Here is a 16,989-nt window from a genome sequence, read left to right as displayed (position 1 = left end):
GTCCAAAACCATGTTAGTCTTAGTCAGAATGGGTAGATGATTTTGGGATGAGCAGAAACCATCTGGAAAAGATGGTGCGACGTGAAGGGGCTGCCGGAGATGCTGAGGGGAGGGGAGGCAAGGGCGGTGCGGAGCCGGGGCACTGAGGGGACGGGGACACGAGAGCAGCGGAGGCGCGGGGCTGAGGGGGCTGAGGGGTTTGAGGGGTCTGAGGGGTTTGAAGGGACTGAAGGGTTTGAAGGGGACTGAAGGGTTTGAGGGGGCTGAAGGGTTTGAGAGCTCCCGACCTGCAGTTCCCGCCGCCGCCGCCACGCGCCGCCCTCCGCCGGCCGGATCCGCCCCGCCGCGCCCCCACCGGCCCGGCAGGGGGCGCCGCTCCCGCCCGCGGGGCGCTGAGGCTGCCGGGAGCCGCCATCTTCTCAGCGTGCGGCACCGCCAGAGGATCCCGTGCCGGGGCCGCGCCGAGCGGGACGGGACGGGACGGGACACGACGCGCCCGGTGAGTTGTCAGGTCAGAGGAGCACTGCCGCGCCCGGCAGTGCCCGGGGCAGCGGTGGGACCGGCGGCAGCGGGCGGGACCCCGGGGCGGGTCGAGCTGCACGGTTGCCCGCGCTGGCGGGTCTCGCTGCCCCACGCGGCTCGGCGGGGTCCCCACGCGGGGCAGGGGGCTCGGTGTCCCAGCGCCGCCCTCACGGCGGTGCCCCGGGGGTGCCGAGGGCCGGCGGGGCCGCCGCTGTTCCTGCCTGGCCGCTGGCGAGGCCGGCGGGGCGTTGCCATGGGGACGGGCACCGCCGCCGCCCGGGGCTGCCCCGAACCCAGCCCTGCCCGCTCTGTTATTGTTGTTCTTTTATTAGACCCAACAGGCTTTCTAGAATTCCCTTTCTGCCTCTTCTTAATAAAAATGCGATTTTGTTCTGTTTTGCTTTGTTAAGATCGCGGTAGTTTTTAAGAATTCCGCAGGGAGAAGTTCAGTCAGGTAATATTTTTTTTTTTTAGATGTAATTGAAACTTCAAGCAATTCTCTTTTGCACAATAGCTATGCTTTTACGCTTATATATTTCTCTTTAAGTTTACCTCTGCTTTTGTGTTACTATCGGATGCTCCTGTTTTCCTGCTAGAAGCCCTATAAATGATTTTAAATACTCATTTCAGTCTGGGTAATGTTTGTCTTGTTCAACTGTTGTTAATCTGCATCTGCTACAAAGTTCAAATATGTTTGCATCACTGCTTTCATGATCCTTTCCCTGCTACAATCTTACTATTTTCCTTGCTGTTTTCCTTGCTATACTTGTAGCTAACTGGGAGGATGCTATTTCTTCAATGAACGGTTTGAAACTACAAGATCTTAGAATAGACCGATTTGGAAGGGAAAGCAACCAACTGTATGAAAAATCACTTTTTTGTCAAATACTTTCTTTAAAATCTAATACTTTTAAGAAGAGCAGTAGGAAATATATTTACTTAATTTTCTCATTGTTTATCCTGAAGTAAATCCCCATGTAACAGAGAAGACAACAGTGAAGTATTCTCTCATGTAGTGGATTGGTTGATTGAGCTTTTATTTGGATATTTTTCATTTTCTTAATTGCTTCATTATGCTATCTGCTTGATTGCTTGGCAGTTTTCTTTGAAGTCCTTTAAAGAACCTTCAACTACTTCCTTCCGTAGAAAGCTTGGCACCCACAGCATTGGCCAAGAAGGGCAAAGGAACAAGTTAATGATTGTTCTGCTCCTCCTCTGACCTTGCCCTTTGTAACCAGCAGCAAAAGTGAAAGAATTCTGATGAGGGTGGTTGGTTGGTTGCGGTATTTTTTGACTGCTTCCACTGATATGAGTAAAAAAAAAATGTGCAATCATATCTCGATTTTAGAAGTATGAAAAAGGATTTCATTTCAGCGTGTACCTGTGATAGGGCTTCTGTGTCTCTTGCTGTCCTCCCAGGCTGGGTGAGACAGCATCAGGGAGCTGAAGAGTTCCAGAAAATCCAATTTTTAGTCGATACAGAATTTCTTAGGAGAGAGAAGTCTGGATCATGGGATTTTGTTCTGTCTGCTGTTACAGTCTTTCTCCTTTTTACTGCCCTCTAGTTTTTAATTCCAGGACTTTGTTTTGTTTTCTTTGGATTTTTTGGAGTATCTCCAATTTATGTCCCTTGCTAGTTTTAGTAAAACATCTACATTTCAGATTTTCCCTGACCTCAGACTCTTTCAACTTAAGAATATATTTTAGTTTGGATTTCTTGACGGAGAGAGAATTTTAAAATGTTTTTCTGGTCATAATTTTGAACTTGTGCCTTCAGAAACAATGCTAAAGGTTATGTGAAAAGGAAGTTTTTTAACCTCTGGTTTTTTTCTATCAACAGGAATGTAAATACTGTAATTTCTTCTAAAGATTGGTGGAAAATAGGGATGAAACCAGTATCTGCTTTGAATAATCTATTGCTATACTTGGTCTGATTGGATGCTAATTTCTTAGGGAGAACTATTGTAAGTACCTTTTGTATTTTTTTGTTTCAGCAACTAACAGTGTACAGTCTTTTGCTGCTTCTTATTTTTCATAGTATGTGGTCTTTTTCATGGAGTTGTAATCCAAAATATTCTGAACGTGGTGATTTAAAGTCAGGCTCTAGGAATAGCAAGATTTATGAACATGAAAAAGGTAGCTGTGTATGAAGATTAACAGGCTGTTAAGAATGAAGAAAGCATACTGAAACTTGAATGGATTGTCACTCCTATCGTAAAAATGTAAAATGAAGCTTCACCTATCCTGCAGATCATTGTCTTTCTCCTTCTGTGTTTTGGAGAGCTTCTTATTAAATAGAAAGGCAAACAGAGCGTTTCCAACAGGTGCAACTTTCATTTTTGGTACAGTATTATAATTGAGATTAATCCCCAATTCGAATTTCAGATTAAAATACAGAGGATAATTTAAGACAAACTTCCAAGTTTGTGTATATATATATGTACATATGTAAAATATACATGCAGATTCTTCTCACTGTTTAATAGCAAAACCTTCATGCCAGTGGCACAGCAAATATGTGCCCCAGGCTGCAGCAGTGACCGTGCCCTGAGCTCAACTGGCTGGGCCTGAGCTCTGTCTAGGGCAGGGAACGCCCTTGGCAGGGCGAGGCAGGAGCCACCGACTCCCTGAGCTTGGGCATTTCTGCAGCTTGGCTTTAGAATGCAGGAGGTTCAGCAGTTTTGCTGTGGCATTAATCACGTTGCTGTAGCTAAAGCTCCATAGCATTACATCTCCCTGATGAGAGATGCCCTCTTTTCCTGTAGTTTTCTTTAGGTTTGAAGAGTTTGTAAAAGGATGTAACACTAAATCTGAAGCACGGCTCATACTCAGGGCACTGCAAGTTTTGATGGGTGTCTTGTGCTGTTGCCTGTTGTCCTTACTAACCCCTGCTGACTGGGTAATTTTTGTGTTTCTTAGCCAAAGGAGCAGTAACTTTGGCTTTGGCGTGTCAGTTTTTCTCATACATACAGCTGTACTTCATCTGAAGACGTTTAACTCTCAAGTTGACAAAAAAAATTCTTTTTTTTCTCTACCCTTAGCAGATGCAAATTTCTCCCACTCTTATCTATGGAGAGCCCTGCTGTGAATCCATTTTTCTTGTTTATTGCTCTATTCTGTACCCATATTACTTCTTCATGAAGAAAAATACAATGTGAAAATAATTCTCAGAATGGTATGTTCCTGTTGGCCTGGTAATGTACTTTTCAAAGATGGGGAGAATGTGAGAGTCTTGGTGGCTAAAGTAAAGAATTAGGAGGCTCTAATAGCCTGCTGTAACCTTGAGCAGCTGACTGACTTCCTGTGATGACTGACCCTGATGGGAGGCTAAGTAGGACCTGTCTGAAGAACAGACAGATGAAGCTGAGCTGATGGGTTACGTAAGCTTTGGCACTGAATCAAGAGGCATTCTGTAGACACACACCTTCTCTCTAAAATAAAGTAAAAAAATCTCCAAGCAGAATTTTTTTAAAAATTGCTATTGATAATTATATGTAAATATGCTAAAATTTGTAAAGACTGTTCAAATAAATTCTGTGTTTCTGGTAGTTTTAATCCTTATAAGTACACTTCCAGTTAGCAGCACGCACCTTCCTTGATCTGGTTGCGGCTGAGCAGGCAGAAACTGAAGTTCACTGAAGTGACATGTGCATAATCTGTGTGTCAGCCAGTACAGTATGTTCTGTTTGATATTTACTTGGTGCACTACTCACATTTCAAAATTCAGTCAACAATAAACACTAGCGTTGCTCTTACAGTCAGCAAGCAAGGGGCAGAAGCTCCATGTTTATGTACCCTTTGGTCAGGAACACGAGGCTGTGCAAGTGCATTTCGTATTTGGAGGTTCCTGCCATGCTTGTTGTGTGGAAGAGTTAAAAATAACTCCTTAAAATGCCAATCTCTTTTAGGGTTAGGGCTAGAAATAACCATATCTAATAAAATCTACTTGAAAGGGACAGTGGGTTCTGTACTTTTCCTTCGAAGCATTTCAGATCTAGGTAATATGATAATGTCATATTTTTACATGAAATTGTACCTGTTAATATTTTTTAAGCTGAATTAAGCGTGGGTCTTTTTGCAGAACTACAGTATACACTTTTGCATTTTACATAAGTTAACATTTTTTTTCTATAAATTTTTGTCATTATCTGTTCTGCTGAAACATAATCAATGGACTACCTAAACTGGTACTTTGGCTTGGAAATGGGTGGTGTCTTGTGACAAATTGCCTTCAGGTGTTTAAAAGGAGGATTAAACTTGGCTCAGTTTCTGGAAGCCTTTTAGGCTAAAATAGATTTTGTTTACTCACTGTACAAGGAAATATCGAATGCTTCAATAATAGTTAAAATAGCTGGGTTTTATGAGTGAGGATGATCTCTAACATTTCTGGATGTTCTACTTTTGATTCATATGTGCTTAATTAAAGCCTAAGCAGAAAGGCTTAATTAACTTCTGCATACATAAAGTATAGTCTGAACTCAGCTTTGCTGCCGGTATGTATTATAAAGTCTTTTATACCTGTCTTAGGTGGCTGATTTTTGTGAAATTATGTTTCTTAGCCATAAACTATTCAAAAATTTACCCTCAGTCATTTTTCTTCTGCAGGTAATGCCTGTCTGAGCGCTGCTGTGATGCAGGATATTGCTCTAAATCTTTACTCCAACTAACTGGAGTGAGGCAACTGTTGAAATACCTGTGCAGAAATACTATTCGTGAACTAGTTCTAATTTCACACTTTGAATGGTTGTTTTTAACAGTTGTTTGAAATAGAAATAATTGAACTTGATGCTGCATTTAAAGCAGTACTAGTATTGTATATAAAACAGTACTTACGAAGGCAAGGAGTTTGCCTCAATGCTTAATGAGTATGGTAATGACTTTTTCTCGTAGATAAAATTATCCTGAAATGTAAACCAGCCATGTTTAGAGGGGCTGTTGTAAGGAAAGGGCTTCATAACGTGGATGGAGCATCATTAAAGCTGACAGATACCTGTGAGGGACTTGTTAGTTGAACCTTTCTGCTCCAAGAGATCATGATTCAACCATGTAGTTGATACAATTTGAAAAAGTGAGTTTAATAGAAAGAATTGATCTGTCATGACTGGACCTTTTGTGTCAGTACTTTCTGCTCTCTGGGTGTGTGCTTTTCATACTGTTTGGATTGTGAGGTTGAGGTAGATTGCTTACCTCCAGAGACTCCAAATGTGGCAAATATTTTGGTTATTGCCATGTTGAGGGCATAGTTTTTTTTAATTCACTGTTTTAACAGAAGTATTGAAGTGTTCATAGCAGTCTAGAACAAACTGTTTGAAAGAATAAAGCTGATAATCTCAGGTTTCTTTGATGGTGGAGGGGTAGAGCTTTAGTGAAAGAATCCAGAAAAGCACTGCAAGGCTCAGGCTTGTTCATGCAGCATAGACTTAAATATGGTTTGAAGATCATCCCTGACAGAGGGCATTGCAGAATCTGGGCCTTACTTAAGGGACAATATTTGTTCAAATGGCTTTGGTAAAATATATTCTTTATCTTAAGAAAGATAAGTTACTTCCTGTAGGTAGTGTGTTCATGTTATAAGGAAATTCATATATATATATATAATTCTTAATGCATATGACACTATTGTATTAGACTTATTTTTTCTTTAAGAATGGGAGATTCTAAGATGAGTTCTGATATGGGGGCAGTGGTGCCCACAACAGAACATGGAGGTAGTTTGTGAGAAGTGGGGGCATAAATAATTCTGTCATAACTGTTTTTTAACTTCGAGTATCATAGTCATCATTGTAATATGTGATCATGGAATACAACATAAGGAACAAAAAAAGCACAAACCAAGGGTGATCTTTGTGTCTCCAGTAAATTCTTGAGCTCTGTCAGGCTTGTCTGTTGTCTTTACCTCTGATTTCACCAAGGACAGGGAAGGCAAATTACAGAGACTGGCTGAGTAGATCATCTCTGATCAAAGTTATCAAAGAGGGATATAGAGTCTCTACTCTGATTTTAGAGTAAATATAAAACAGAAAGGTTAATATGCAAAAATTTAAATAGGATGAGTTTTTTCCCTGATTCTGAACTAATTTCTGTATAAACAAAATAGAAATGAAGACACTGCTATTCATACAGTGAAAACATGCATTTGGTTTGATTTTGTTATGGGACAGTTTGAGGAATCTCTGAAGGATGTGAGGTAGGCTTTATTTTCTTATAGAAAGTCAAGTATCAGATAAGAAAATTTTGCAGCTGTTTATAATACCAGTTCTTTTATGAATGCTGTGTAGTAGTAGTAGTAGTGATGACAGATGCATAAAAGTCACTTGAGGTCTTTACAGAAACAGGTCTAGAGGCTTTAAAATACAATTTTAAAAGGAAGTAAACATGAACTTTTTATGAAAATCCAATTGTTTTCAATATATGTGTATATCAAAATACATGTTTTGTGACAGCTTTCGTATTACCACGTGTAATTACTTGTTTTGGGGTTTTTGCCCTTCAAAGTCAAAACAAGCATATAGGTCAGATTTGTAGGTCAGTCAATGTAATTTATTTAGAGGCTATTTTTGAAGTTGCTAAGCTAAAACAGAAAGCTACAGTATAATTTCTGGTGTCATTACATTAGTCATGAGCTGACATACAGAAGGAATTAAAGCTGGTGCTGGGAAGTCTTGTGGTTACATGAAGTGCTCGTGCTGAGTCTCTGACGTCACATTTTTTCCACATGCTTATACCACAATTACCTTTGTCATCTTGGCAGGGGATGCAGCAATCCTGCAATGCACAGGCATTTGAATTTCCCTCTCTGCCTTCTGAATTCTAAAAATGCTTTTGTCCTTCCTGTAGAAACTAAATCTGGTATTATATAAGCGATTATTATAATATCTGCATTGACCTCACAGAAAGTATAATCAATATTAATGCAGGTGTTGAGGAAGGTAAATTTTTGCCTGCTGGCCTAACTTAGATGAGGACTGGAAATAGATGTATTTCAGGATTCATGTAGAAAACGAAGGACACTTGTTCAAATAAATACATATTCTGTTCTTTTTTTTTTTGTTAATTGCTGAATTATTACTGCTTTGTGCTAAGAAGTTGATTTGGGCATTCTCACAATAATTTATTTTACCATTCTGAGATGTGTGTGGGCAACAGCCAAGACTTTCTAAGTCAAGAATATCACTGCACTTGTCTGGACAAGGAGAGAATTTTTACTGTGCTCTGATTTCATCCATGCTGGGATGAAGGCAGTGACTGTCAGTTTGTGGTTCTTGCACAGGACCTGCTGTAGCCAAGTTGCTCTTTCATCCTTGGGAGAGATGGGGCTTGTCTGAGCCCTCTTAGCAGCCTTCTGATCTTCTGACACTGATCTTGAAAGCAGTGTTAATATGCCCCAGTGAAACACCTAATAGTTTATTTCACAAGATTTTTTGCTCAAAGGTAAACTGAGATCTGTTTTTACAATATAGCAAAAATGCAAAAGCTTTTTTGTTTGCTTCTGAGTGACAGGTAATGGGTGAGATGGAAGGGAAGAGTGACTCCATTTTAATACACAAAGGGTGGTAGTTGAATTTAGCCAGTTTCCAGTTTGTGGGTGGGTGTGATCTACCCTTCTGTCTGTGAAACTAAACCAGATATTCTTTGTTTAGGGAACCTAAAGGAGAGCCCTGCATATGCAGAGATGACGTGTAATGTCCCACCTAATCCCGACAGTGCCACTGCAGACAGTGCTGGTGGCCAGGACTGGGCACAGGAACGCTGCCGGCTGGGAACGTTTGTTGAATTCCCCCTCGGCTGCCCGGTGCCGGCGGCAGCGCTGGCACGAGCTGGCTTTGTTTACACTGGAGAAGGTGACAAAGTGAAGTGCTTCAGTTGCCATGCAACTGTGGAAGGATGGGCGTCTGGGGATTCTGCAGTTGAGAGACACAAACAGCTTTCCCCAAACTGCAAATTTATTACTGACTCTGCTTTTCTGGAAGATGATGTGGATCCTGTAGGCCAGAACTACCAGCACAGAACTGAAAATGGTTCCAGCAATCCAGCCCTCCTGTGTGCTCTGGATGAGCCTGAGGTGGAGGCAGATTACCTTTTGAGAACTAGGCAGGTTGTGGATATGTCAGATACTTTGTACCCTAGAAACCCCGCTATGTGCAGCGAAGAAACAAGGTTAAAGTCTTTTCACAACTGGCCCCTCAATGACCAACTGACACCAAGGGAATTGGCTAATGCTGGATTTTATTATACGGGGATTGGTGATCAAGTGGCGTGTTTTTGTTGTGGTGGAAAATTGAAGAACTGGGAACCCACTGACAGAGCTTGGTCAGAACACAAGAGGCATTTTCCCAAATGCCTTTTTGTGCTGGGCCGGGATGTTGGAAATGTTCCAAGTGAATCTATTCCTGATGAGTTTGGGGTAAGTGGTCTGAACAATGCACAGCACCCAAGGAATCCATCTATGGCAAAATATGGAAGACGTTTGCAAACGTTTTTATCTTGGATATATCCTGTGGACAAGGAGCAACTTGCAGAAGCTGGGTTCTACAGTGTAGGTAAGCCAGACCTTAGAATGGCTAATACCTTTTACAAAGAAAATGTAAATGAGAAAATGGAGGGTTTTTTTTAGTTGAAATTGTGAATCAGTAAAATAAAGGTTTTATTTCTTATTAATGTAACATTTTTAGTTGAAAACTTAATGTTATACTTACTAGAAATTCTTGTGTGGTTCCTCAGGTAATGGTGATCATGTTGTGTGTTTCCACTGTGGTGGAGGATTGCAAGAATGGAAGGAAAATGAAGATCCGTGGGATCAACATGCCAAATGGTTCCCTGGGTAAGGCATTTTTTACTGTTTTCTTGGTGCATGTCTGAGTCTTATTTACAGTATGTTGCATTTTAATGACAGAACATACTAATAAAGGTTTCAGAAGGTTAATTATGGCTTAATGTTTAGATTTATGGAAAAAATTTATGTTGGCTTATTTGTAGGCACTATTAAAGGGAAGGGAAGGTTTCTGTGTTTGGACTTAACTGGTGTCTCAGCAAGAAGAATTATGTCATTTTGTGAATATGTATCTGATTTTTTTTTCCTCATTATCCAAGTGCTACATTTCAATGGTTATTTTAACAGCTACATACAGATCAACATCTGTAACTTATACCAGGATACAAAATGACTCAGCTTCTGTCACAGTGCAAACAGAGCTGAAAAAGTCAGCAGTGGCATGGAATTCAAAACATAGTTCTGTATAATTTTAAAGGATGGAGGATTCCAAACCCAGAAGCACTTTTTAGAAAGACAGACAATGTTGTCTTAAATCTGTATTGGGGAAAGGAAGAACAGTATATGACTCAGTAGTTCTTACAAGTGGGCAGAAGCTATCCAAGTACAAAGTCTCAGTTACTTATGTAACATTGATAAAATCCATGTCTTTTATGTATTTGCTGCCAAATTTCTCTTTTATGGTGAAAGGCTCTCTGGAAGTTTGAGATGGGTATTTATGTATTAGCTGTTCCCTTTTCTAACAGTGGTACAGGCTTTTAATTATTAGCCTCTGCCACTTGAAAGAGATACAATTCCAGGTTTTTGGCTTGGTGCAGCAAATGGTTGAGATGTGAATTTTTGCTTCTTATGTGGTTTTAGTAAAACTAAATATTTTCATTTTTAGGTGCAGATTTTTGAGCAAGGAAAAGGGGATAGAATTTATAAATAATGTTCACTTAAGAGATGCATGTAGTGATCCAAAAGTAAGTGCCCTTGCTTATTAATCATTCTGTTAAAATATGAAAAGTCTTAACATCATTTTCATATGAAGTTACTCTTCTTAAGTATCTATCATTTAATCCTCCTGCTGCTTCTGTCACTGGCAGGAAGTGAAAGACATCAAAGTCTGGTTTTGGTTCTGTCAGTCAGAGTTCACAATCTCTCAGTTCTCTGCAGCTGGATCATGGATCACAGCCAGGGTCCTCTGTCTATGCTGTATATTGGGTACTGAACAAGTGTCATTTGTTTTATAGCCTGGGAGCCTAAGGTTTATGATGAATAAAGTTAGATACATTTTCTTTTCTTGTTACAGACAGTATGAAAGGAATAACAAAATACTGATCGTTTAGCAATTGTTCAGAGTGGATTTCATGAATAATCGAGATCAAATAGCTATTTTCTGGTTTGTAACTCCATAGGTTTCCTACTTCTTCAGAATTGTAATTTTGGTTTTTTGTATTTCACTTTTAGACAGAAGCTGCTGAAGGGACAATACTTCCTAAAGGTATTCCCCCCCTATTTTGGAATATCCACATTTGAATGTATAGCGAAGGAAATGGTTAAATTTAAAAATAACCCTTTTACACTTTTAAATAAAGCATGACAGGCAAATTGTTGGGTGATACTCTTCCCTTGCTACATTGCTTCCAAAGAACTGCAGAATGAATTTTATTTCTCTCAGGGGAAATATAGTCATGGTTTGATAAATATTGTAAAGCAGAGATTGCTGAGCCATGGAAGGAGAATGTACAGGATGCAGTGTTACAGCAGTGAGTGTGCATCCAGTATGGAATTAGTGCTGGAGGATGGATGTTCAGGAATACTGAACTGAATCCTTTCTCATGGGGCAGGAAGAACTAGGCTGTTAAATGGCAAGGACTAGGAAGCTGAGAAAGCAGAAGCAGTTTGTTGTGCTCCAGTATTTCACATTCCTGCAATGCTTTGCACAAATACCAAGCAATTAAAAGACTGGACAGTTAAAGGGGTAGCAGGAGGGCAGTCAAGCAGCTTCATCCCAGGGAATGAGAGCTGTTGCCTCTAAGAGTGGTTACACAAAACCTGTGTAAGAAATCTCTCACACTGCTCATCTATGAGTATGAAAATTAGATTAAAAAAGTCTTGCTCTTTGAACATTCTTGATAAGAGGAAGGGGAAGGTCCAACATGCTGAAAAATGCTTTCCCAAAGCAGTGTTGTGCCTTACCATGGATAGACCTGCTTGCCTGCTGATGGTGCTGTGTTTTGGTTTTATGAATTCAGATTACTTACTGGTTTCTCTCAAAATATGTATGGGTTTTTTTTTTCTTCCTGAACTGAAATAAAATTATTATTACCAAATACTTACTTTTCCACTGTGCCTTGGAATTTTGAATGAATTTCAGTTATAGAATTAGTGATACTAGTTATAAGAGATGTGTTATTTAAGTAGTTGATTTGAACAGCAAATCTGGGAGGATTTCTATATAATAAGTAGATGAAGGAAGACTGGGAAAGCCAGGATAGAAAAAACCTCAAACCTGCAGTTTTGGGTGTTTTGACAATGCAGTTTTTACAAGTAGCAAAATTCTCAAATTGGAAATATTGTTCCTTTGGCTACATATTTGCAAAGGTGTCTTAGAGTACTGTAGTGAATAGTGTCCAGTAATTAGATTCATCCTTGTTAAATTGTTTTTATTTTTTTAATTTCTTTTTTTAGATGGTCTCTTACAGAATCCTTTGGTACAAAGTGCCATAGCCATGGGTTTCAGTTTGTCTGAGATTAGGAACACCATGGAAAAGAGATTGCAGATGACTGGAGAAAGTCACACATCTGTTGAGGATCTGGTAGCAGACTTAAGTACTGAGAAAGAAAATGCAAGGGAAGAAGAACCAAATGAAATCCCAATTGAGCAAGATGAGCTTATTCAATTGCAAAACCTCTGTGTGTACTTTCATATCAGCTCTTTAGTCTGTGAAATACTTTTTATTGTTACCTGTTTATCCTACCCTCTGATCCCAGCCTTACCTGAGGTGAAGTTACAGTTTTGTAACTTAAAATTCAAGGGATTTGTGTTTGGACATTCAAAATGCTGAACAAAGAGGGCATTAGAATATTGGAGTGTAGCAGCATTTATAAGTATCATTTATAAAATAAGTAATATTAGTACCTCAGAAGTGTGTAATACTGGCAGTCTAGTGTGCTTCTGGGAAAGGTTATACTTGTTAACAAAAAAATTGTAGTGAAAGCAAGAATAACTGTAGGGTTCTGATTCAGGAGACTTGGAATTTAAGACAAGCATATGGGTGGCATGGTAGGCAGAGATCTTGCCAGCCTACCCCTTTTAGTAAGATTTTTAATGGACATTATGGGCAAAAAATAAAAATAAAAAAGAGGATTCCATGCTGCAGCTGGGATTCCTCTCGGGTTTTTTTTTGTTGTTCTTGTTCTTTTAAGGGGGTGACCTTTAAATCATATGAAGAAAACATTGTCCTTGTGTTTAGACAGACAAAAAAAGAACAAGATTCAGTGGCCCTAAGTATGTTAATATTTTTTTGTGTGTTTATTTTCCTCAGACCTCAGCACTGAAGAGAAGTCAAGACGCTTGCAAGAAGAAAAGCTGTGTAAAATCTGTATGGCTAAAGATGTGTCCATTGTCTTCATTCCCTGTGGTCACTTAGTTGCCTGTAAGGAATGTGCTCAAGTACTTAGTGAGTGCCCTTTGTGTCGCACAGATATCATGAGAAAGCAGGAAATTTTTATGTATTAGTGAACTGCACAGCACTAGGGATGCAAATGTTTCCTGCTTTGTTGCATGAAACATGTGCAATGTAATGTTAAAAATGCAGTTAATTCCAGGATGTAACCATATGGCAGGATTTAGATTTTTCTGCTGTCAAACTCTACAGGTTTTAACACTTCAAAAATTATTTAAATTATTTTTCTGAAGTGATTTTTTTTTAATGTAAAAAGCAATATTAAAAGGCAAAGCTGCATATTTTGTACCTTCAGTTTGTAGACTGAAAGCCCAAATGATGCAAACCTTTATATGATCATTCCTTTGCTTCACTTTGGTAGGACTCTGTATGACTGAAGTTTATGCAAATACAGTTGTATAAAGAGCCTGTCCCTGTATAAAATTTGTAAGTAAGTTAATTTAAAACACTATTGTATACATGTGTATTATAGCTGAGATTTTAACTTCTTAAAAATGTTATGTAAGATTGAAAATATTATTTCTCTAACTGTGGTTGTGACATAATTCAGAGTATACACACAAAGCTGCTGCTGCAATACTTCACCTTATGTTTACTTCTACTTTGTAAGTGTGTCTGTTAGGAAATGTGTCTCTGTATATAAAATGTACAATAATTTCATTGATTTTTGAGAACTCAACAGAAATGGAGGACATTTTTTGTACCTTGTGCCCCTCATGAGAGGAGTGGGCAAGTTAAGAACTATTTCAATGAGAGTCACCTTAAAATACTCAAAACTTTTTCATACTGGGCTGAGCCTCCACTTCCAATTAAAAAAGTATCACAGCTTTGTATTTAAGTACAGCTGTTTTATGATCACTCTTCTTAATTATGTGACTTCCTTCTTTTGTGAAGTACTGTGTTCTGTGTCTATATTTTTGAGTTCTGCACACTAAGAGATTTAGAATATAGAACATACAGAATATAGTTTTTCACATGGGAAAAGTTTTAAATCAAATACACAGAAATTTAATACCTACCTTTTCTATTTTTTTAAATCTATGCTATGTAATGTAATGAATACATAAAGTGCAACCCAATTGTTCCTTGATCAGTGTATTTGATTCTCACCTGCAAAAAAAAAAAAAATTTATAATAGAAGCCTGCTTTCTCTTGTTTTTTGTTTTATAATTAGACTGTTATTAATGTAACCACAGTGTTATTAAGCATAATGAACATATTTTAATTGGAGAGGAAATAAAATCTTTTGTTTGTATAAATTAAAGTTGTTTAATTAGAAAATTAAACTACATTAATTTTACTATTTTTTTTCTGATAGGATTTTGTCTTACAAATAGATGATGACTAGAAATTCATAAAGAATTCAGCACAGATGGGGGTTTTTTGCCTTCTTATGCCTTTGTGAAGAGTTCAGAGTTTCAGGGGTCCTGCATGCAGAGATTTTTCTGGACTGATATGGACTGGAATTCTGATAGGCTTGTTCCTTGCACCCCTTTTTACTTGCAGGGAGGGTTTTCTGTCCTTTTCCTGGGAAACTGCAGGGTGTTGTTAGCTCCTGAGCTGCTGGATCTTGCCTGAAATAGCTTTTTCAGTTAAGGTTGCAACCTGTGTTTTGCTGACTCGCTCAAGCAGATGGTTGGTTACCTAACCTTGACCTGGGTCATGTGAGAGGTGTTTGGATCAGCCAGATCCAACTTCCAGGCTGCAGGACTTGGCACGTGGCAACAAAGGCCTTGTCTGGGAAAGAGACTGACCAAATTTTACCTAAAACTATTACAAAACTAAGTCCTAGTAAGGAGATGATTTGGGGTGTAAATGAAGTATGTAAAGTGGCTGAGAAAAGCTGGGAAGAAGGTCACAAATAATCCCTTCTAAACTGACAGGGAGAGGAAACACATTGTCCAAGTAATATGGAAGCAGAGCATAAATGCTTCACATTAAAGCTTTTAAAAGGTATCCTTCTGTATTTTTAAATTCATATCCCTTACTGCAGCTTTTTCATATAATATTATAAAAGATACAGCTATAGAGCAATTCAACTTGTAATCACTTAGGGACATTAAAGGGTTAAAACCCTGTTAGTGAGATGGCAAAATAACTGCTCTGCAGGTTTAGGTGTTTGGTTGGGTTTTTTTTTTAATACAATTAGAGTTCTATTCAGACCAAATGTGAAAAAATAATTAGCATAGTCATCAAATTCTGACAGCTTGAAATAGGAAGATAGTTTTTTCAAATCACTTTGATTTTTCAGTATCTTAAAGAGAGAAGTTCCATGGCCACTGATACTGGGTGTTTAAAGTGTTTAAAGGCAGAGAAATGAAGGATGCAAATACATGGAATGGAAGCACAGGGGCTTTGAAAAGGAGGTTAGCAGCAGGACAAAGATGCCTTGGGGGTTGAATTTTATAAAAGAGTTACTTGGGATCTGTGCAATGTATTTAAATACAAGTATTCAGTAACTTTCTTCCAGCGGCTTCTGTGTAAAATCTTCCATTTTATTTGTAGCAGCAGAACTCTTTGCTGCTCTGGATACGTGGGAGGTTTACGAGGGTTTTCAGTGACACTTCCTGGAAGTGTGTTGTTTAGAAAGCATGGAAAGCACACGCCTGGTTTAGAAACAGAAGGCTAAAGCAGGGAAAACCGGGACAGTCACTGTTTGTGTTACATATGCAGCTTTTACTCAGCTGGAGTAAGATAGTATCTACAGATTTGTAGCTGTCTGGACTTCTTTTAATTTGTTTTGAGACTTGATCCAAGGTTTCTAGCACAATAAAAAGTTCTTAAATTATTGCAGCTTGGGTTTTGTTTTTTGGTTTTCGTTTTGGTTTTGTTGTTGTTTAAGGGTTTGGGTTTGTTTGTTTATTTCTTTTAATTAGAGTATTTAAACATTTCTTTTAACATGGCCTGGTTAGTTTTGACCACAGTGCTCCAGTGTTTTTGTTAGCTCTGCATGCAGTCTGAAGCTACAGGACAAGTTTTCAAAGCATTGTTGTTAACCTGAGGCCTGGCTTTTAGTTACATTTTATGTTTGTTTTATTGAAACTTAACAAAGATGTCAATACAAAGGATTGGAATAGAGTTCTAGCTGGGCACTGGGTTACCATGTGCATGTGAAGCATCAAGCTGAAGGGTTGGGTGCTGGGATGGAACCTTCCACGGGGCACGGACATTTGCTGCCCCAGCATTCAGGAACTGCTTGGAAGAGACTGCTTTGCCTCTCAAGGTGTGCAAGTTCAAGCACATGATGTGTAGGGCCCACCTGGGGGAAGGTTGGCTCTTCCCAGAGCAGAGGAGGAACTGGAGGTTTTTCTGGCTTTTGCAGTGTTTTCTGCTGCAGTTTGTGTGAGCAGGGAGTTGTTACACGGTGTTCTCTGTTACCCCTCCGCTTTGGGCATGACTGACTCCTGTGGGTGAGACCAGATGTCAAACAGGGGGCTAGAGAAGCACCTCCACTGCTGTGGGGGTGCTGTGAGGCTTTGCTGGGCCAGCCAGTGCAGAGCAGCTGGATTAGCCTCAGCTCTTGAACCTGGGTCATGGAGGGTGCTGATCCTATTCTCCATAGGCTCAGATGGGAAGAGCCAGTCCAGCAACATCACCTACATTACTCATGGAACTGAAGGATGAGTGAATACTCTCCCTCTTACCGTTTTTTGCATGGTTTATGTGTGTTACGTTTTACTGAATATCTTGAAAACCTGATCAAGAACATCTTTCCTCCCCTGTGCCCCTCCCATGGCATTGCCCTGACTCAGGTTGTTGAAAGTCCCTTCCCATCTCTGGGATTCACTGTGTCGCGTGGCTTTGAGAGCTCTACTGATGCTGCTCTACAGCTGCAATTACAGTGTGGCTTTCTGTGAGGAGGCAAATGACCTGTGGTAATAAACAACCTGTGCTGAAATTCAGATTTTATCTTTAATTTTTTTCTTAACCAGGAATTCCTGTTAAGCAATACTGACATCAACATTACAAGTGTTAACTCAGAGAACATGGCTCTATGACTAATTTACCAAAAAACTTTCTTTT

General features: G+C 39.4%; 1 protein-coding gene across 6 annotated transcripts; it reads left to right on the top strand.

Moving 5' to 3' along the window:
* Window positions 1-380: 380 nt before the first annotated feature.
* XIAP (X-linked inhibitor of apoptosis) lies at window positions 381-15,484 on the top strand. Of its 6 annotated transcripts, XM_027898167.1 has the most exons (10): window positions 381-499; window positions 2,363-2,486; window positions 3,564-3,697; window positions 5,128-5,194; window positions 8,163-9,062; window positions 9,244-9,343; window positions 10,179-10,257; window positions 10,745-10,778; window positions 11,969-12,193; window positions 12,826-15,484. In XM_027898167.1, exons 5-10 carry the CDS (start codon window positions 8,195-8,197, stop codon window positions 13,017-13,019), a joined length of 1,500 nt encoding a protein of 499 aa, XP_027753968.1. In that variant the 5' UTR covers window positions 381-499; window positions 2,363-2,486; window positions 3,564-3,697; window positions 5,128-5,194; window positions 8,163-8,194; the 3' UTR covers window positions 13,020-15,484. The 6 variants fall into 6 exon arrangements, with proteins under 6 accessions (XP_027753968.1, XP_027753979.1, XP_027753989.1 ...); XM_027898178.1 differs by lacking the exon at window positions 3,564-3,697; XM_027898188.1 differs by lacking the exon at window positions 5,128-5,194.
* The last annotated feature ends 1,505 nt before the right edge of the window (window positions 15,485-16,989 follow it).

The sequence above is a fragment of the Empidonax traillii genome, unplaced genomic scaffold (assembly GCF_003031625.1).
Source record: "Empidonax traillii isolate 1590-97213 ecotype Southwest subspecies unplaced genomic scaffold, ASM303162v1 scaffold20:size5563877, whole genome shotgun sequence".
Lineage (NCBI taxonomy): Eukaryota > Metazoa > Chordata > Aves > Passeriformes > Tyrannidae > Empidonax > Empidonax traillii.
This window is presented reverse-complemented; position numbering and strand designations above follow the sequence as displayed.